At 44.7% G+C, this 21,207-nt stretch overlaps 1 protein-coding gene across 7 annotated transcripts in view; it reads left to right on the plus strand.

Annotated features, from left to right (window-relative positions):
* The window catches only part of DPP6 (dipeptidyl peptidase like 6), a 506,101-nt gene that overhangs the window by 471,118 nt on the left and 13,776 nt on the right, over window positions 1–21,207 (plus strand). For all 7 annotated transcript variants that reach the window (XR_013831809.1, XM_079946663.1, XM_079946665.1 and 4 more), the window contains exons 13-18: window positions 819–926; window positions 2,086–2,177; window positions 3,323–3,370; window positions 5,077–5,195; window positions 16,578–16,625; window positions 19,950–20,048. Coding sequence is in view for 6 of the 7 variants with exons in the window: in XM_079946663.1 (XP_079802789.1) it covers window positions 819–926; window positions 2,086–2,177; window positions 3,323–3,370; window positions 5,077–5,195; window positions 16,578–16,625; window positions 19,950–20,048 (514 nt within the window). In the remaining variant the exon portion in view is untranslated. The remainder of the gene's footprint in view (window positions 1–818; window positions 927–2,085; window positions 2,178–3,322; window positions 3,371–5,076; window positions 5,196–16,577; window positions 16,626–19,949; window positions 20,049–21,207) is intronic.

Raw genomic sequence — 21,207 nt, forward strand, 5'->3', positions numbered from 1 at the left:
TTATTCGGAAACCCCTGTTCCCCTCATGGGATAACAGTAGGGGTCAGCAACCTTTTTCAGCAGGGGGCCAGTCCACTGTCCCTCAGACCTTCTGGGGGGCCAGACTATATTTTTGGGGGGAAATGAATGAATTCCTATGCCCCACAAATGACGCAGAGATGCATTTTAAATAAAATCACACATTCTACTCATGTAAAAACACGCTGATTCCTTGACCATCTGCGGGCCAAAGGCGATTGCGCCAAATTCAGCCCCCGGGCCTTAGTTTGCCTACCCATGGGCTACAGTTTCCAGAGTTCCCGGGGAATAGGGATGGGTTGTTAGACCATGCTGGGAATTGCAACTCTGTGAGGGAAAGGGGTCTCCTAAAAACTCTCAGCACCTTTAGCAAACTACAGGTCCCAGGGATCTTTGTGGGAAGCTGTGCCTGCTTAGTGCTTTAAATTGTATAGTACAGATGGGGCCTGAGTTTCCAAGGACAGAGCAGGCAGGCAAGTCAAGCATATAAACAGAAGCAGGTCAGTTTATTTTGCATCTGAAAAGGGGAGCAACCAATCAAGGGAGGAGGGCATTGTGGACCAAGGCAAAAGGCTGATAAAGCTACAACTTGTGCCCACAGTGTTTTACACAAGGATAGCCTAATTTTCACTGAGCTGGATTTCAGCCGCAATCCTAGAAGATACATGGTTTGAATCCACATGTGGCTGAAGGAGCCTGGCAGAAGGATGGGACTGGCACGGTTGCTGTCTTGAGTGGTTTATTTCAAGATTCATGAATATTTATCTGTGCATTCATTTGCAACTGCTTGGTATTTGCAGAACGAAGAGCCCGTCTTCTCCAGAGATGGCAGGAGGTTCTTCTTTGTCCGAGCCATCCCTCAGGGAGGGAGAGGCGAGTTTTACCACATTACCATGTCTTCATCGCAGGTGAGACAAAGCTCTGCTGCTGCTAAACACCTTTTTGGGTGTGGGTGAAAAGTAATATACCAAGAATATTGGCTCTCTGGATGTTGTTGGACTCCAGCTCTCATCAGCCTCTGGCAGCATAGCCGGTGGTCATGGATGATGGGAGTTGTAGTCCAACAACATCTGGAAGACCACAGAATCCCCACCCCTGTAACACACTTACATTGGCAGTTTTGACGATAGAACAAGTCAACACCTAGACATATCACATGCAAAGCATTTCCAAGAAAATGTGCATCTGTTGAAGACAATGACATCTGAGTACTGTAGTGGGTTGATATACAAACAGTGTTTTGCAGGAAATCCTGTGGCTGGCTTGCTATCAGTGGAATCTGCTGGCACTGATACAAAAGGGGTTTAAATGAAAAACATAATTTGCAGACCAAAGAAAGAGGGATTGATGGGCAACAACCAAAGAAAAATGAACTGGTCTCCTTTGATGGAGAATTGGGCTGAGGAACAGCTGCAGCCCCGCAGAGTGAGCAGGTTTGACTGGGTTGCACAGAGAGTAGAGAGGAGGCTCCTTTGGGTGTGAGCACTGAGGGCTTAGGGTGCAGGGTGGGTTAGATCCCTTAGAAGAAAGCATTTCTGTATGTTTTTCAGATGCAGCTTCTGTGACCCTGAAAAGCGAGCATCCATTTGTAGCCAAAGCGCTGGACTTAAGCTAGGGAGAGAGGGCTCAGATTCCCACTGAAACTCACTGGTGACTGTAGGCCAGTCACTGTCTTTCAATTGAGCCTGCCTCACAAGGTTGTAGCCACCTTGAGCTCTTTGGAGAAAGAGTGTGACAGAAGGGCAATAAGTAGAGTTTTCCCAATCAGACTCCGCTCATCTGTCTCTGCTTCATCTTCGCCACTTTTGGAGAGGCTTCAGAAGCCCTATAGCACAATTTGAGAAATTCTGAAATATGGCTATCCCAAGCATGAATTTGGCTCAATTTATTATTTTCACTTCTAGGAGGATAGAAGAAGAATAAATTAGTGTCTTTTAAAAAAATGCATCAGGAAAAGGGACATCAGGAAAACTTGCTCTGAAGAAAATAATGCAGATATACGTTTGATCATCGTTAGAACACCTTGCTCTATGTTTTGAAATTCATCTCTTCCTCCTTTCTCGGCAGCCCAACAGCAGCAGCAACGATTTACAGTCAATCACATCGGGTGACTGGGATGTGACCAGGATTTTGGGATATGAGGAAAGGCACCATAAAATGTAAGGAACACCAAACCATGTCAAGTCAGCTTCCATGTCTTAGAAGTTTCAATTGACAGCACTGCAAGGGTAACTGGATTAGTGGAGCGCTTATGTGTGACACAGTAGGCATTGCTCTGGATTGAAACCTGTGATATTAATGTGCTTAAATACAGAAGCTAGGCTTCCCTCGCATTACTCTGGTAAGTAGGAAAGTCTCCTCTGTGAAATGGGTGTAAGCATAAGAATCAGAGTATTATTGTGAGGATGCTCCTGTTCAATGTTTTACCAACTAAAATGATCCATACTACTGTGGAATAAGTAACTTCAGGACAGTGGCTTAAGGAGCATTTTGGATATATCTTACTTGGCCTTTGGCTTACTGCTACACACATAAACATTTTGCCAATGTAAAAAGAGTATTCAAAGACATTCAACGCTGCTTCTCGGGGGTGGGGACTGTCGTATTGCAAACATGGAATTTCTGAAGCATTTGGGTGCCTTTTAATCCAGCCTTTTTTTTAATAGAACATCCATATAAAATCAGTACAATGGACAGCTCTTTTTCTATTGATTTGTATAACTGCTGAATAATAAAATTTCTTTAGAAATTTTCATCTGACAGCTGGAAGGCTGGGCTAACTTTGTGTATTTAATTGCATGTAGCTAACGATTTTGACAAATGTGTGTTCAGCTGCATTTGGTGACCATATTGCATTTTCTTTTAAAGTTCTTTCCAAATGTGTAACATCTGCATGAGACCATTGGTGCACTGCTGCCAGGATGACATTTTTTAGCAAAACAAATTTGCACATAGGTTTATGATTGGTTTTCACCACTGCCTGCATGACAGGCAGGTCCAATAATGTAGACATGAAAACCATGAGCTTTAGGGGTAAAGTCCCCCCCCCTATAATTTTGCCTCTTTTTTCTGTTCATTTTACCATTCCAAACTTACAGCCACAGGAATAGAGCCTTTCTTTTAAACAAAACAAAAACTGAAATTAGAACTTAAAAGGCATCAGAATAATGTTTCTAGGGTGCAAGGAGTCCATGGGGGCATATCTCTTCCACCTTTCTTCTGAATAGTTTGTGCCTATGCAGATAACCCAGATGAAATTCTGCTCTCAAAAATCTGGTTATAATCTATGTGCATTTTATTCTAGCTATTTCCTCAGCACAGAAGAGTTACCAAGGACACGACATTTATACAGGTATGATTTATTTTCATAGAAGAAACAATGTCCAGACTTTTCCTTGAAAGAGGTTGTTATCAGTTCTTCTTACACCTGAGCAAATTCAGTGCAAAGTAAGGCCAAAAAAAAAGATACAGTGGTGCCCCGCAAGACGAATGCCTCGCAAGACGAAAAACTCGCTAGACGAAAGGGTTTTCCGTTTTTCGAGGTGCTTTGCAAGACGAATTTCCCTATGGGCTTGCTTCGCAAGACGAAAACGTCTTGCGGGTTTGCTTCCTTTTTCTTAAAGCCGTTAATACCTGGGGAATCCGCGCTCCGCAAGACGAAAAAATCGCAAGACGAAGCAACTCGCGGAACGAATTAATTTCGTCTTGCGAGGCACCACTGTACGTGGCATTGTGTCACAGAAGTGAGGGAGGACTCAGTTTCCCAAAAGAACAATCAGTTTCCCAAAAGATTTACAAGTGGTTTTCTAATTTGAGAAATGGCTGCTCACCCCGGTCCGGCGGTGGGCGTCGTTTGCGGCCCGTTATGAGGCTTCCCCGTCCTCCCGCAGCCACACCGTCCTTCTGACCATTGTTCCGCTCCCCTGGCTGTCATGGAGCCTGCTGGGTACTGCCAAACCCAGATTCAAATTCTGGCCTATCCATGGCGGCCTGAGGGAGGCAGGGGCAACCGGAGCGGACCAAGTCGGAGCAGGCTTTACTCTGATCTGCTCCAGTAGAACAAAAGAGGGGCCGGAGCTGCACAGTTGAAAAGTAACGAAGAGGAGATAAAGGCTTGAAATGGTACTGGAGGAAAAACATTTTCAAATGATAATAGTGCTAATAAAGCAATAAAATTCCCAGGTGGTGACCAACTTCCTTAGGGGCATAAGACCAAGGCTCTGCTGTCACAGCAACTATTGCTTTTGGAAGGTACCGTATTTTACGCTCTATAAGACACACCAGACCACAAGGCGCACCTAGTTTTTGGAGGAGGAAAACAAGAAAAAAAATATTCTGTATCTCAGAAGCCAGAACAGCAAGAGGGATCTCTGCGCAGTGAAAGCAGCAATCCCTCTTGCTGTTCTGGCTGCTGGGATAACTGTACAGCCTGCATTCGCTCCATGAGACGCACACACATTTCCCCTTACTTTTTAGGAGGGAAAAAGTGAGTCTTATAGAGTAAAAAATACGGTTTTTTCCAGTACTTTTTAGAAGCCTCTTCTTTTGCTTCCTTTGGTTTTTGATGCTGCTGACAGTCCTCTGCAGGTGCGTGACTTGGGGCAATTTCCTGCTTCCCAACATGAGGAGGCGCCACCCGCCAGCAGAGGAAACGGGGGCCTGCCAGATTCTTCAGATGGGGATGTGGGGGGTGGGCTGGATTAGGAACATAGGAATCTGCCTTATGCCATCTTTCTCAATGTTGCCTGCACTGGCTGGCAGCAGACGCTCTCCAGGGTTTCAGGCAGGGGTCTCTTCCATGTCTACCTGGAGCTGCAAGGCCTTCTGCATGGGAAGGGAATTCTCCTGACCACTGAGCCACTGCCATTTCCCAGTTCGAAAAACCAAAGCTGCTGTGGACTAGACCATCACACCATGCCCAGGGGCAGCTCCAACCCCTAAACACATGGTTGAGAAAGCACCCAACTCTGTCCAAGGTCCTGCCATCCCAAATCCACATCCCTGTTCCAAGCACTGCCAGCTGAATAATCAGACATGTTGTTTTCTCCTCTTTCTCAGTGCCAGCACTAAAGGGTCCTTCAATAGGCAGTGCCTCTCTTGTGACCTGATAAACAACTGCACGTACTTCAGTGCATCCTTCAGCCACAACATGGCCTATTTCATCCTGACCTGCGAAGGTAGGATTCTCGTATTGTCATATAACCATGCGGCAAAGCAGGCCACCTTATTAATAGTGCCGATAAGGAATCACTCTACAGCTGTACAAGGCTTTAAAAGCAGCCAAGCGTGGCTGACTGGGCCAGATACCTCCAACCAGGTGGTCTCCAGGTGTGGCTGGAATACAACTCCCACCATCCCTGGGTGCGTGTCGAGATGCAAGAAGCAGAGTCTTTCGGTGCAGTAAATTCTGTATTCAAGAAAACAGTACACAGCACTCCCGGCAGGTCCTGCCCCTATAGAGCAGTTGCCAGGACTGATGGCCCCCACCTTCAACCCCCTCTAAGGCTCCTCCCGCCAGATGTTTCCCAAGCAGTCTCAAACTGTGTCTGGGTACCTGTAATCTCTGTTCTGCTCTGCACATCATTCCACATGCCTTTGGAGACAAGGGGGAAGGGAAGCTGGTCACAGTAAGAGAGGCAGACTCCCTGTATTCTCTGCTTCAGCCTCTGAGTCTGAGCTGCTCCCTGTCACAGGCTCGCCTTGCTCACTGAACCCCGTTGCCTCTTCAGCATCCAAAAGCGACCACCCCCACTCTTCTCCCTCTGACATCTCCTCAGTGTCCCACCACCAATCCCTTGGCTCTGAGCCTTCCTCCTCTGGGGTGTCCCTTGGGGGTTCCCCAGCTGGTGCCTCCCACCATTCCTCGTCATCCAGCCAGTCCCTGCCACTGGATGACCTTGCTGGCTGGGCCTGATGGGAGCCAAAGTCTGGGTATCTGAAGGGTACCTGCTTGAGGAAGGCTGGACTAGACAGCCAGCTGCTTCCAGGATATATGATGTAAAACATTGGTAATGAGATCCGGGCTAAGCAGCAATTGTTCCTTTGCTTCCTCCCCCCACCCTGCAACTCCACCAAGCATTAAGCCAGATGGAAACAAGGTCCCTGCCAACCCTTCCATTGTAGAATAGCTGTTTGTGGACCTCTCAGCTTCTGGAATTTGCTGCCATAAGAAACGAGGAAAGCCACAATAAACATTTGCCCACTTTCAAGACAACCTGGCTTGGACAGACTTTCGGCTTTCTCATCATTTTAGCAAGCAAAATTGATACACTTTGCTGGATGCTGTAGGGCTTGGCGGCGAAGGTTACAGTTTTACTTGAGAGTATATCCTGTTGAACTCAGTGGGATTTATTTCTGATTAAACATGCATGGTGCAGGGTTGTAAACGTTCAGGTTGCAGCAGGGTCTCTGTAATGCGCAGCAATGTAAAGGAGGGGAGCTGAAAGCTCTTGGGTGTTTGCTCAAGGCAATGTGAATGTGCTGTTTTGATTACTTGTTTCTCACCCATGTCACCGTCAAACTTGTTAGAATTAAATATCACCGTTGAACTTGTTAGAATTAAACCTTGCTGCAAGCTTAGCATTTATAGACTCTGCCCTGCAGCTATAGATCTAAAGCTCTTTAAAGTATTTCCTGCAGAGTTCATTTATTTTCTTTTTACCCTGTTGGATATGCCTGATAGATATAGTACGTGTGTCTTTAAGAATAATATTCAATAATAAAGCTGGAACATGAGACATGCCAGTTATTAAGAGCTGATTCACAGTTATTTACATGCTTTCTCCAAAGCAGAGCAAAACTGAATAAAAATTATACAGGATCTAGCTGCAGGGAGACACAAGCAAGGCTTCACACCACCTGCCTTTGAGCAGATACGCCTAATGTTCCCCCTTTTAAAAATGTTTTTGAATATCCTACCTAAGGAATGTCATAAGTTTCTGACATTTTCCAATGGTCTTAAAGGTAAAGGGACCCCTGACCATTAGGTCCAGTCGCAGACGACTCTGGGGTTGCGGCACTCATCTCGCTTTACTGGCTGAGGGAGCTGGTGTACAGCTTCCAGCTAATGTGGCCAGCATGACTAAGCTACTTCTGGAGAACCAGAGCAGCGCACGGAAATGGCGTTTACCTTCCTGCCAGAGTGGTACCTATTTATCTACTTGCACTTTGACATGCTTTTGAACTGCTAGGTTGGCAGGAGCAGGAACCGAGCAACGGGAGCTCACCCTGTCACGGGGATTCAAACTACCGACCTTCTGATTGGCAAGCCCTAGGCTCAGTGGTTTAGACCACAGTGCCACCACGTCCCATACTCCAATGGTCTTGTTACTGGTAAATATCATTCATGTCTGTACCTACAGCCACACTTTGGAAAGTGCAAATGAGCCAGAGCTAAGTACTAGTATAAAATAAAGTATCAGAAGGCCAGTGCATTGACGCAGTGATAAGCAGGCAACTCAGAAACCTCTGTGTGACAGAATTCCCCCTCTGCCCATCCTGTCGAGAACTGAGCAGTGCATTAACATGCTTCCCTGGGAGGGATTGTAGCTTGCTGTTTACACATTAAGTCACTGAATGTGTTAACTGTTCTGGCCAAGATTATTCCCTTCCAGAAGGCTGATTATGAAGATGTCCTTCTCCCCCCCCCCCACCTCCTTCTCTGTGTACCCCTCCAGCACAGGAATGTAATTAGTGCTGGGGGGCAAGTTGTGACCTTTTGCCACTTTTCCTGTGGCTCGGGAAGCGTAAATTAGTTTCTGGTGTTTTAGAGCACAGCCAGACTAAATCAGTCTTTTGCACATGGCCATCTTTTGCATTTATTTGCTGGTCCCTCTTTCCAGAGGACTAGTGCCCTTAATTCTGAGTGATGGTCAGGTCATGAGCCTCCGCTGTGCATGGCTCATGTTAACTCTTTGAGAGGGAAAGGTAATTTGTTCCCTTTCATTAAAGCAGTACTTTAAAACGCAGGGCAGATTGGAGGTCTTCTGCCCCCAAACCCAAGGCTTCACAAACGCAGCTCCTCCAGATTAAAAGTAGGATACTATTAACTCACTTAATTTTTCTTTTCTTAAGAGAACATCTGTTCTGTCACCCTTTAACAACATAGTTATTAAAGTAGGCTGTGATTAATTCAAATTGTCACTTGTGCGGATGTCGGCATTAAGTTTCTGCTTCCTCTGAGCAGACCAATCGTTTGTATGTTATAAAATATTTCATTGTGGTGTGAAGCACCATTAATTTAACATAAATTACCCTTAATTGTTTGCTGACGTGAAAGACAAATAAATAAAAGGAAATGGAGAAAAGCGATTGGCGGCTTCTAGTTTAACGGTGACTCTTACACGGAGTGAAGGTTGGCCGTTGTGCCTCCGTGTAATTGACCAGAACAGATGGTTCTGCAGCACAGCAGTTTTGCCTCCTTACTGTACTTGCAAATATTTAGGAAAGGGGTATGGCAGAGCACACAGGTACTGAGCTGTGCAATTCACCACGGAGTTCTCCAGCTAGCTACATAACATGGTAATAACTACTCTGAGAGGCAAGTTAGGTTGCGTCCAGATAGCTTGTTTATTGAGCATTCGGCCTATTTTGTTTGCACAGGGTTTATAAGGAGGTTAGATGATGGTGGCTATGTACTGAGATTAATTCTGATTTGTTTGTGGGGAGGTTAGATGACGTATCAGTCGTTATCCCACATTTTCCTATGCATTTCCACATCACTTTCCTTATACAGGCAATGGCTGTTTTGCACGGGGGTTACATTCCTGACCCCTCATTGTGTTGGCAAAGTGCACATAAGCCCATTAGGCCCTGCTCCACCACCTTCCGGGTTGCAGCAATGGACATATTGGACCAGCCAAAAACGGTCAAGGCCTGTGTTGTAAAAAAATAATAATCTAATTTTATGGGAAAGCATGTTTGTTGTGCAACAGCTGCAAAGCAACTTTAGTTGTGCTGCCTGGATTTCCTGGTTTATGATTGAGGTCACATCCACACCATACTTTTAATGCACTCTTATACCACTTTAACAGTTGGGACTTCCTCCAAAGTATCCTGGGAATTGTAGCTTGTTAAGGATGCTGACCTCACCCAGAGCTATGATTCCCAGCACCCATAAACTTCAGTTCCCAGGATTCCCCATGACTGCTCAAGTGGTATAAGAGTGCTTTTAGTGTATGGTGTGAATGTGGCCCAAATCTCGCCCCAAAATAGTGACCGTCTTACCCTTGGGGTAAGAGATAGTGACTGGATTAGGGCTACCAAGTCAACTTGGTGGCTGAGTGGAGATTTGAAGATGGTTCAGCCTGGGTCAAATCCTGAAATACCATTAAAATTCCATGGAACGAGAAGTAATCAACTAGAAATATTATCTTATGGAAATAAACAAAATAATATAAATCAAAAAGTTTAAAATTAGAATTAGAAAAACCTAAAATTGAACAAAGCCTTAACAGGATGCCAGCTACAAACCTCGTTTCACTGAACTATTCAGTTTCCTCAAAAGGAAATAGAGAAATCATAAACCTTAAATGATCAAAATTGTTCAATTTTATGTTCAATTTTATGTTTTTTCCCATAAGATAATATTTCTAGTCGATTACTTCTCGTTTCAGGGATTTTCACAGTATTTCATTTGTTTTGTGTAATTTCCCGGTTGCGTGACTGTCTCTTTTTTTCTCCTGGGTCAAATCCTGAGCTCTAATCACATGGCCTCTGCCAAAGAATCCTGGCAAGAATAGTTGATGGAGAGGGTGCTGATACTTCTCTGTTAGAGATCCCTAGTACCTCTCCCTTCCAGATAGTCCCCAGGTTCTCTGGGCAGAGGAAATCGACAGCGAAACCAGTTTAATTCAGTAGCACAGATTTGCCCTAAATGGTCCAATTCCCCTTTCAAGCAATCAATGATAATAGCAGCTAAATCCCTCTAGTGCCCTCAGTAACAAAGCTGAAGAAATGGAGGTGTCATCACACAGTACTGAGAACAGGAGGGGTGTGTGTGTTTATTTCCAGCTTGATGAATGACCTTGGCTGAACTCATTATTCTTGAGAGTCTAAGTGCAGATGTTCCCATCCCTCAAGATTTAGAGCTTGGAGAAGAGCTGCATCTTTCACCCTCTGTGCCAGCTGGAGTCTTTATTAGGTTTATTCTTTTCTGATTTCAAGAGACCTGTTTAACTTTTTGTGAGCGCTGCAGGAATGTTAAAAGACAGGCACCCAAGAATCTCTTGCTTGCGGGGGAGGGGGGGAGGCTAAAAGAGGGAGAAGCCACCGAATGTAAAATGTATTTTGGGGAAGCAAGTTCTTTCCTTCCCCAAAAATATAAAATGCCACTTTATCAACATTGTTTGTGTGACATGCAGATCTGTTAAAAGAAAACTGAGATCTCAGCTTACTTTTTCATTCCGATGGTTTAAAAAGTAACCATCTAGTCCTCCTGATTGTAAAGAGTGGCTCCAGATAAGAATGAGCAGGAGATTTGCATCTTGAGCTAGGTATTTTCTCCTTATTTACTTAAAATATTTCTTAGCTACCCTTCACTGAAAGATTCCACATCAGTGTATAGAAGTGTGTGTAAAATCAATTCACACAACATATAAATGCAATCTGAAACCAATAAAGGAGTATAACAAAATACAAGATGAAACAAACATTCCGAAAGCTAAAAATAAAGAAAAACAGAAAAGAAACTGTTCCAAAAACCAGACACATGCTAGCAACAACAACTATCATCCAAAATGCCTGGGCCAATGAAGAAGGACTTCACCTGGCTCTGAAAGTTTCTAATGTCAGCATGATGTGAGCCTCCTTAGAGAGGACATTTCACAGTTGGGGTGCCACCACAGAAAAGGCCCCTCTCTTTTGTAGAAACATAGCAGCATGCCTCTGATGAAGAGGGTCCTTGGAGCAGGTCTCTGTCTAGAAGATCTGAACTGTTCCTTCAGGTAAGCAGATTGCTCCACGAATGGGGAGTTGCACACTTGCAATTCCTTCCAGTCATCCATAATGTAAAATGGGATCTTTGAATTAGCCCCTGAACTGCCAGAAGAAATCCATCTTCGTAAATTGCATGAAAATAGGGCAGCATAGGTGGTTATTGTTTTGCTTTGCTGTATGCACACCTGTGGAACAACATGATCTTAATACTTAGAACAGGAGCCCGGCTGGATCAGGCCACAGAAAAGCTTGTCCAGCCCAGCATCCTGTTCTCAAGTTGGCAAACCAGATACCTGTCCGAAAAGCACAACAGCACTCTCCCCATTTGTAATACCCAGCATCTGGCATTCAGAATACCCCCAATAATGGAAACAAGAGTGTAGCCATTGTGTCTAGTAGCGACTGATAGCCTTTTCAAGAAGGATGCATGTGAAACATGGCGGTGGGGGGGGAATGACATAAATGCCTTGGAGGCTTAGGAAAGCAGTTCAATATACTTTTTTTGATATCGGTGATTGCCAGCACATGCCACAAACATCTGTCTCTGGTGTTGAATCTGAACACACCACTGACAGGACAGATCTTTTAATTACAGCCGGTGGCTCCCTAACGCTCCCGGCGCCTTTGTTTATTAGTATGATAATATGGTATCCATGTATGAACTGGGGTGCGTTAAGCTATACATAATGCATGGCTTAGCAAATAAAGAGATATTGGAAGCTGTACGCTGGGGCACGATGGCCGTTGCCAATTATCATACTCCGGCAGCACCCAGGCCCTTTGAGTTCTTCCCGCTTGCAGCTGCCCTTTTAAATCATTCATTGCTGCTTAAAAGATACTCTGCTGGAGCCTGGCAGAGACAATTTCAATTTTCATTGTTTACATAGTGGGAGTTTCACTTGTGGTTTGAAATTATGGGCTGCACATAACTGCGGCTGAGCCAAAGAGAGCAGGTTTTCCTTTAACATTGCGTTTTGTTTCGTTTTGTTCCACTCATCTCCCATGTACAGTTTCTGTGTTTTGGTAGCTGTCACTGAATACAGATTAGTTCGCTGACATGATTTCCACGAGATTTTTAAAAGGGGGAAAACATTGGACGCTCTTTGGAAACAAAACCACGGGTTTCTCCAAAAGCGCTTGGCAATGTTTTAACTGCTTTTTAAAAAAATTGGCTAGCGGTATTGGACATGCTGATTCATGTTTATTAATTAAGCAACTATCTAGAGAGTGCCACAGTTTTAAAAGTGTTTCCCCATTGATATTTGTGACAAAAATAGAGCATGGACCTGGTCTCCCAGATGCACTGTTTTCGTTTGCTTTTACATGACTTAGGCTGGGACTCGAAGAGACTTGTACACATAGACTTGTACGCATAGCACTTCCACATAGGCAAAAGGAGATAAAAATTTTTCTTTAAACTGCCAGCCCTTTCATTGCATAGTGTGTTGCTCTGAGGTCCTCTCACCCTGAGGGGAAGGGGATTTTCAAGGATGGATGATACTGCTGGTGAATAAGTCAGATTAAATCTACTGTGTTTGTGTGCAAAGCTTTGGGTCCCAGCTACTGTGCTTATTGTCTAGGCATTAGCTGTATGTTAGCATGGCTCTGTCTCACCAATGATATAATTTAGTGTTGCTCACAGCTAATAAACTGTGCTCATTTTGCAGGATCATCATAGCCTTCCATGTGATGCATTTAAATTACCGTATTTTTCGCCCTATAGGACGCACTTTTTCCCCTCCAAAAATGAAGGGGAAATGTGTGTGCGTCCTATGGGGCGAATGCAGGCTTTTGTCGACCCCTCTCACTCTCCAGGCTTCAGGAACCTTATCCACAAGCCTGGGGAGCCCGGCGGGAGTTCCTGTCAGGCTCCCTAGGCTTGCGGATAGCAGCCTGAATCCCAAAGCCTGGGGGGCACCGAGCAGCACGCCCCCGGGCTTTGGGCAGATATCCGCAAGCCTGGGGAGCCCGGCAGGAGTTCCCAAGGCTTGCGGACAGCAGCCTGCAGCCCAAAGCCCGGCAGATGTTGAGGTTCTCCGGGCTGTTCCTTCGACGGAGACATGCAGTGTGTTTTGCACGGACAGTGTGTTTTGCTCCTGCTTGCGTTCGCTTTGGGCAGCAAGCAGCTTGTAGCGTCGCCCCTCCCCCATCGCCGCGGAACCTCGCCCCAGATTGGGAAGCTAATTGGCTAGTGCGGTGCTGCTGCGGCAGCTGCGGCTGCTCTTCTTCAATGGGGGATACCGGCAAGCAGCCGGCCGAGGCTCCCTCTCCGCCCTGCTGCCCCAGGAAGCGGGGTGCCGCTGCGCAACAAGGCGAGGGAGCACCGTCGGGGAGCTCCCCGCTGAGGAAGCCGTGCAGGGAGCAGGAGCCGCAGAACCCAAGGCACCACGACGGTGATCTGGAGACGGGCAATGTGGCCAGCCTCATCAGTATCTTTGGCTCGAAGCCCGGGGTGTGCTCCGCAGCGCACCCCAGGCTTCAGGCAGATGTCCGCAAGCCTTGGGAGCCCGCAGCCTGCAGCCCAAAACCCGGGGGGAATAAATTTCTTTTTCTTTATTCCCCCCCCTCCAAAACTAGGTGCACCCTATGGGCCGGTGCGCCCTATAGGGTGAAAAATACGGTAATCAAAGCCTTCCTCCTCCTGTGACTGCAGTGCTTGGACATGGCAAACAGGCACTTTTGATCACACATCCGGGATCCTGGTTTTCATGCTCACACTAAACTGGGGAGGTGAGAAGGAAATGAGTTGCTTATGATATCACAAGCCACCGAAGAAGGAAAAAAATCTACTATTGTTTGCAGGTTTCAATTTATCCATGAGCTCCACCCAGAAGCAACATACGTAGTATTCCTGGATTCCTAACAGAGAGGTATATTACCTAGCCTGGACTTGGGGAGGAACTGAGCAAAGGAGAAACTGTTGCCTTGGGAATGCTTGTGCAAGCACCAGAGAGAGACTTCACCCAGTGCAGTGGCATAAAGTAGGGTATTGTTGGAAGACCTCATTATCCATGTGGAGGCTGCTGTTGGACCAACTCAAAACTTCATGGCCTCCATGACAACCATGGGTCTCTCATCGGTCCAGCACACCAGGCAGGGCACACTCTCAATGGGATCATTGCCCCAAATGCTATGAGGACTGAAGAGAGGGGGAGTGCAGTGCACTTCCTTGTCATGGTTAGACCATTAGAATCATAGAATCATAGAATCATAGAGTTGGAAGAGACCACAAGGGCCATCGAGTCCAACCCCCTGCCAAGCAGGAAACACCATCAGAGCACTCCTGACATATGGTTGTCAAGCCTCTGCTTAAAAACCTCCAAAGAAGGAGACTCCACCACACTCCTTGGCAGCAAATTCCACTGTCGAACTTACTGTCAGGAAATTCTTCCTAATGTTTAGGTGGAATCTTCTTTCTTGTACTTTGGAACCATTGCTCCGTGTCCGCTTCTCTGGAGCAGCAGAAAACAACCTTTCTCCCTCCTCTATGTGACATCCTTTTATATATTTGAACATGGCTATCATATCACCCCTTAACCTCCTCTTCTCCAGGCTAAACATGCCCAGCTCCCTTAGCCGTTCCTCATAAGGCATCGTTTCCAGGCCTTTGACCATTTTGGTTGCCCTCCTCTGGACACGTTCCAGTTTGTCAGTGTCCTTCTTGAATTGTGGTGCCCAGAACTGGACACAGTACTCCAGGTGAGGTCTGACCAGAGCAGAATACAGTGGCACTATTACTTCCCTTGATCTAGATGCTATACTCCTATTGATGCAGCCCAGAATTGCATTGGCTTTTTTAGCTGCCGCGTCACACTGTTGGCTCATGTCAAGTTTGCGGTCAACCAAGACTCCTAGATCCTTTCACATGTACTGCTCTCAAGCCAGGTGTCACCCATCTTGTATTTGTGCCTCTCATTTTTTTTTGCCCAAGTGCAATACTTTACATTTCTCCCTGTTAAAATTCATCTTGTTTGTTTTGGCCCAGTTCTCTAATCTGTCAAGGTCGTTTTGAAGTGTGATCCTGTCCTCTGGGGTGTTATTATCTGGTTAACGTTGGACTGATGATGGCAATTCCCCCTTGTAAGGGTGGTGGCCCCATTCAGATGGCCCACCAGTGGAGACTGATGGAATCCGGCATGTTCCTGAATGCTCTAGGGCAGTGATGGCCAAACTCGGCCCTCCAGCTGTTTTGGGACTACAGCTCCCATCATCCCTAGCTAGCAGGACCCATGATCATAGATGGTGGGAATTGTAGTTGAAAAACAGCAGGAGACCCAGGTTTGGGAAACCCTGATCTAGAACAAGAGTCACTTCTGCTGGGCTGCTGCACAAGCAAAGTAGGAGCTGCAATTGACTGTGTGCTTCCAAAATTCTCCTACTTTCTGTCTGGCCTGTCTCCTCTCAATAGAATGAAAGAGAGCAAACTGTGAAAGCTGATTTCCGACAGAATATTTCACACTCCACGTAATACGTTTAGTCATCAAAGAGCTTATCATTTACATTTCCTGCATGCATTTTGAATGCGTGAGCAGGATAATTAAATTCATATGTGCCAGCGTTTCACAGAAGAAAAGCAGGGACACTTGAGTATTTGTCACACTCTGAGTGGGGACAGATGCACATGCAGATGCCTGCGTTTTTTTTTCTTTCTTCCTTCCTCCTGCCCTTCAGGCTCATTGCAACACATTTGACTGACATGCTGGCATGCAGATTGGTAGGTAGTCTGGTTTGGTAGTCTGTCTTGCCCTTCCCCCATTCCAGGCAGCTCTCTGCTTCTTTATTTTTTAAGGACCATGTGTGATTTGAAAATGCAGCATGCAGTTCTTTCCATTCTGAACTTTTTTGAGAATCAGTTTCTACAACCTTGAAAGACAGCTTCAGATGTGTGTGTGTGTGTGTGTGTGTGTGTGTGTGTGTGTTAGTGACATCACTGGGTTTTTCCAGCCAATCAGTGCTGTGCACAGCTGTGTTCTGGTTTCCCTTGAGCTGAAGCTGGGAATGAAAACTGTATACCTAAACAAAATGCAATGAAGTTACTTATACCACTGATCTAATGGTCTAGATCTGTCTGCATGCTTTCTTTGACAGCAGTGATCACTGCCTTCTCTTCTCCACCTCCAGCACATTGCATTTATCTACCTTGCCGCATCCTGTCCTGCGGTGATTTCTGAAGCCAGGGGGCCATGACAGCTTGTTGTTGTTAGCAGTAAACTATCCAGAAATTTTTGCATCTTTAAAGCTTTCATTTCCCTTGAACCCCATCCATCAGGTGCATAAAGATAGAAATGCTTTGTGCGGCATAAATTGCACGATGTTGGAATCATCTAAAAAAAGCAAATGATTTTAATTGTGTTTGCGCTAATTAAAATATTGACAAATTAGAGAAGACACACTGAGCACTCCATCGGGAAAGGCTGTCTGTCTTACATGTCTTTCTGTTTGGTGGTTGCTAATTATCCCTGGGTGATTTGCTGCTTAGATCAGCCTTCCATGAAATGTAATCCTTGGCTGGCTCCAAGGGATTCGGAATCAGGCTCTTAAATATAATTTTTAGATGCATCTCTCTCTCTCTCTCTCTCTCTGTTTTTTTTAATGTGATGCATTTCTTTCTCTCTGTTTCCAAGGTCCAAGAGTTCCACTGGTAACAGTCCACAACACATCAGATGCACAAAGTAAGTGGTCATCACATGGTAGGAGAAGGCATTTCAGACTTCGGTAATTGAGGAGAGGGGGGGAAATTGGAAAGAAAGGCAAGGTTCCCACCAGAGGTCAAAGGCCTGCTGAAAGACAATATAATGAACCGTGTTTTGGGTTTAGATTGGAAGAAGAGGGGGAAGAGGTTGCTTAGAAGTGTGGAATAATAGTTGGGGTGTTGGATAGCAATTATGTCAGTTGACAGAAAAGGGGAAAGGAAGGCTAGAGGACATCACCTGGAACTTCTCAACACCCTGGCCTAAGGGCCCAAGATTTTCATAATACAGAGCTGGTTTTGTTGATGATGATAGTGGCACTAAGTGGGGGGAGTTATTAAGTGATCAGCTGACATCCCCAGCAAACAGAGCCTTTTCTGCAGCTTGTCCCATACTCTGGAATTCTTTCCCAAGGGAGGTTAGATTGACTCCCTCTTTGTTCACCAGAAGGCTAAGACCTTCCTGTTCAGAAAGTTAGTTGCCAATGGTGCTGATTACTGGACAAACTGTGTTTTAATTGCTGGCTCTAAATGTATTCTGGTGTATTTTAATTACTAGTTTGTTTTTTACTTTTTATTTCATTGTGTTGTTTTTAAATATGTTTTATTATGTTGTTTTTACATGTTGCAAGCTGCCTTGAATCCCAACTTGGGAGAAAGGTGGTTTATAGATGCATTAAATAATAATGATCCTCATTTCCAAGTGGTCCAACAAGTTTGGGAAGTGCTGAGTTTAGGAGATTACAGTGGAGGCAAATGTCCTCTCAAGAAGCACCAGATCAGGAGAACAGATGCAGAATCAATTGTAAAGAAGATTAGGAAGTAAGGATTTTTCACTCACCACAGATGGCTGACTTTCGTGGCAAAACCAAAACCTTTTGAAAGTTCAGCACAGAACTACCTTCGAGAAAATGCATTCAAGCAAGGCTAAAGATGAGGAAGGTGAAGCTGGAGATGGGATAGAGGAAGCCCAAGCCTAAGGAAAAGCAAAATAACCATATAGCCATTGCAATCCTAGCCATGTCTGTTCTAAAGTTCAGTGGGACTTGGGCTGCATACACACAATGCATTTAAACTACATGGCTTCCCCCAAAGCAAAATGGAAATCATAGTTTACCCCCCTCACAAGGCTACATTTCCCAATACCCTTAACAAGCTATAGTTCCCAGAATTCTTTGGGGGAAGTCATGTGCTCTAAATGTATGCTGCATTACTCCCAGATAAGTGTGATATAAATAAATATAGGCAAGCACAAAGCTTTACCAAATTGCCTCGCTTTGCATTTGATTGTCGTATGCCTGGTTCTTATACGGTGCTCTCTTGCCATATTGGATAAAGAAAGCCATTGTGATGGCCTCCTGTTAGCAAAGTTCTATTTACTTCATAATACGAGGCCACATTAAGGGACTATTCTGCAGCAATCAGATAACTGTAAATCCCACCAAATATTATGGTGTGCTTACATTTAATTAAGAGCCGGCTATTTGTACTGCGCAGACAAGAGTTCCCAGCGGTCCCAAGGCAGGGAAATAAATTGAGAATTCTCTGGGAGATATGTCAGTCTCCTCTTGTTTCTCCCACTCAGCTCCCGCCTTCCTCTTGATGCAATTATGTGAGCAAATAGAATGGCTTTTCTGGAGTCCCGGCGTGGCCAGCCTCTTTCTGCTGATAAAGCTAATTGTGCGAGCCATAATTAAATGAGGATCCTAACATTTAACCAAACTTAATAGTCTGCTGCTTTGGAGCTTTCGCTGGGGTTATGATTTCAATAAAGATGAGAGCAGGCTTTTCAGGAACAAGTCTGAATACTCATTGAACCATTAAACCCACCTGCTGAAATAGCAGTGGGGGGGGCACACTGATTGGAATTGGCAGGCTTTTGTGATACTTCTTCTCCTTTTTAATTCATTGGAGACAAACACTTGAGCCCAGAATATGATTATGAGTTGCAGAAACGATACACTTGGGTGGAGGGGAGAAAGAAGCTTTGCCCCCCCCCCGCCCCCATTTTTAGGGTGGTCCAAGCACAGATTATCATAATTCATGCATAAATGAAAATCTCTCCTCCTCAAATTCCCAGCCTGTTAGCTCACTGGCTTCCCTGTCAAATACGTGCATCAATCTCTAGGATGCATCATCAATACCTTGCAAATATGCACATGATTAAAAAAAAAGAGTTACCAACAAAGTAGAGTTTAGCTTGAGGTTATTATGAGCATAAGTAACAGTGGTGTTTCTTCTGAAGAAATGCCAAATGTAGACCTTTCCTTTGCACCACGTGGATTCTGTGTTTGTTGATTCCTGAGTGCAAATCCCTATCAGAAGTATAGATGCTCCAATGCCCCAATCCAGGTAAAGTCATGCATTAGGGGGAGGAGGCATCATTGGTGCTGATCAGCTGCTAAGGAAAGGTGTGAGAAGGGCTGGATTTAACAACTCCCTGCCTCCCTCTCTCTTGAGTTATCTATTGATTGACTGAAGGAATTGAAAAAGAAACAGCACCACACAGTAAAGTCACAATGAAAACCTGCAGCTAAAAACTGGAGAAGCCAGTATTGATCAATGGTAGCAGGAGAAATGCTCCTGAACATAATTAAGATGATAATAAACGTCGAACAGCAGATCAGTATAAGTTGGGTGGTTTTCTGAATGGGCATTGTTGGGCTGAAGCTTCAGAACGGTGGTTATTCATTCATTTATAGATCACTTCCCATGAAGCACTTTGAAGGAATTCCACAATGCCATAAAAGCCGATATAAAACAATTGCACAATAACAATAAAAACCATTACATGTGTAAAAATAGTTAAAACGATTACATGTATAAAAACTATTTCGAATCTAATACAGGTATCGACTGGGATTTCTTTTTTAAAAAAATCTCTTCTTAGAAGGCTTATTTGAAGAGGACAGTCTTCTGCAGACTCAGCAGACTTTTGCTTTGTGCTAAAATAAAAGTTCAGAGATTACAAAATCACAGAATACTAGAGTTGGAAGGGACCAATGCAGGGATCATTGAGTGGGGCTCAGACCTACAACCTTGAGATTAGGGGTCTCATGTTCTGCAAACTGAGCTATGCCAGGAACTTCTCTCATAACACACACCTACGCTGTCAGCTTCCCAATGGCCATCATATTCCAACTAGTTATTGCCCATTTTGCAAATTCTGTACTTCTGTTTCTCCACTTCTCCCACCCTCCAGTTTTGCATAATGGGAAAAAAATATACTGGCTGCTCTTTGTCAGTATAGAATTAACAAATGCATTGTATGACATCTTGGATTATTTTTTTCTCCCTGTTCTTCCAGAACTCTTTGACCTAGAGGTAAATGAAAAGGTGCAGAAGGCAGTAGCAGAAAGACAGATGCCCAAAGTGGAATACACAGAAATCAAGATTCATGATTACAGTAAGGTTTTTCTTTTCTTTATGTCTTACGTATTTTTGTCTCTGCTCTTTAAGTGAAATCCCCCCCCAAATTAAAAAATAAACCCATGGAGGCTCTATCAGATTTAAGAGCATGTTCTGTGGGGAGGAAGGGGGTTAAGCCTTACCCGCCCCCCAGCATGGACTTGACAAAGGTGGCTCCCCTGCAGCTTTTATTTGGCCCAGGAATAATGCTTTATGCCTGAAGCAACAGTAATTTCTTCAGGAAGGATGGTTTTTGCAGGAACTGCAGTAGGATGCAAAGGGTTCCCCAACTCCTTATTTAAAAGAAAAAAACTTGACACGTTAAATGTGATCGGACATATAAATGTATCATCTGCTTTGAGCCTTGGAATAGGTATGTGCTGATGGACAGAGCTATAAATATATACTGACAGTAATTGCACAACTGTTTCCTCAGGACCTAGCTGTATGTTCAAAACCAGTCTTACATGCTGAATTATCTCTGCCTTGGTTTAAATATATTTAAAGCCACGAGTTGTTAGCTGTCCTGTGGCTAATGATACAAATCAGCTATCTATTAGCAAGTCTGATGGAATAAATTAATTAGGCAAGAGTGTCATGAGAAGATTGCAAAGCAAACCGCTTAAACCTATTGGCTAATCTGGCTACTGATTGCCAGGATGTTGTCCTTGTGCACTGTAGTTTATTTTGAAAATAAACCAAGGCAGGAAGAATCTCCTGCAGCAGCCTCTTTATGTCTGCACCAATATGCACCCAAGGGGGTAAAAAACGTGAAGCACCATTATTTGTTCTTCTAAGACACAGTCCTTCAACCAGTGCGCTGTTCCTGCAAATGCTCCTTCTTAATTTAGTTCATCCAATTAAGTCTTTTCTGCTTCGTTTTATTCTACCAGGGCAAGTTGCAATCAAACCCCTGGTGTTTAAAATGCACAAAAAGAACCCTTTGTCTTCTAAAACCCTGAAAGCAGGAAAAGAGGAAAGCAGTCTTCTCCTCCTCGCTGTGGGATATTTTCATTTCATGTAGTATCTCTCTTTCCCTCCCCTAGTGCTTCCAAAATATTGCCTTGCGGTTCTGCAGCTCGTCCACCTGCCTACAGGGGGAAATAATACATATCAGTGGCCACTAATTGCATGTTTGGTGCATGACCAAGTGACGC

The sequence above is a fragment of the Podarcis cretensis genome (genome assembly GCF_951804945.1).
Source record: "Podarcis cretensis genome assembly, chromosome: 12".
Lineage (NCBI taxonomy): Eukaryota > Metazoa > Chordata > Lepidosauria > Squamata > Lacertidae > Podarcis > Podarcis cretensis.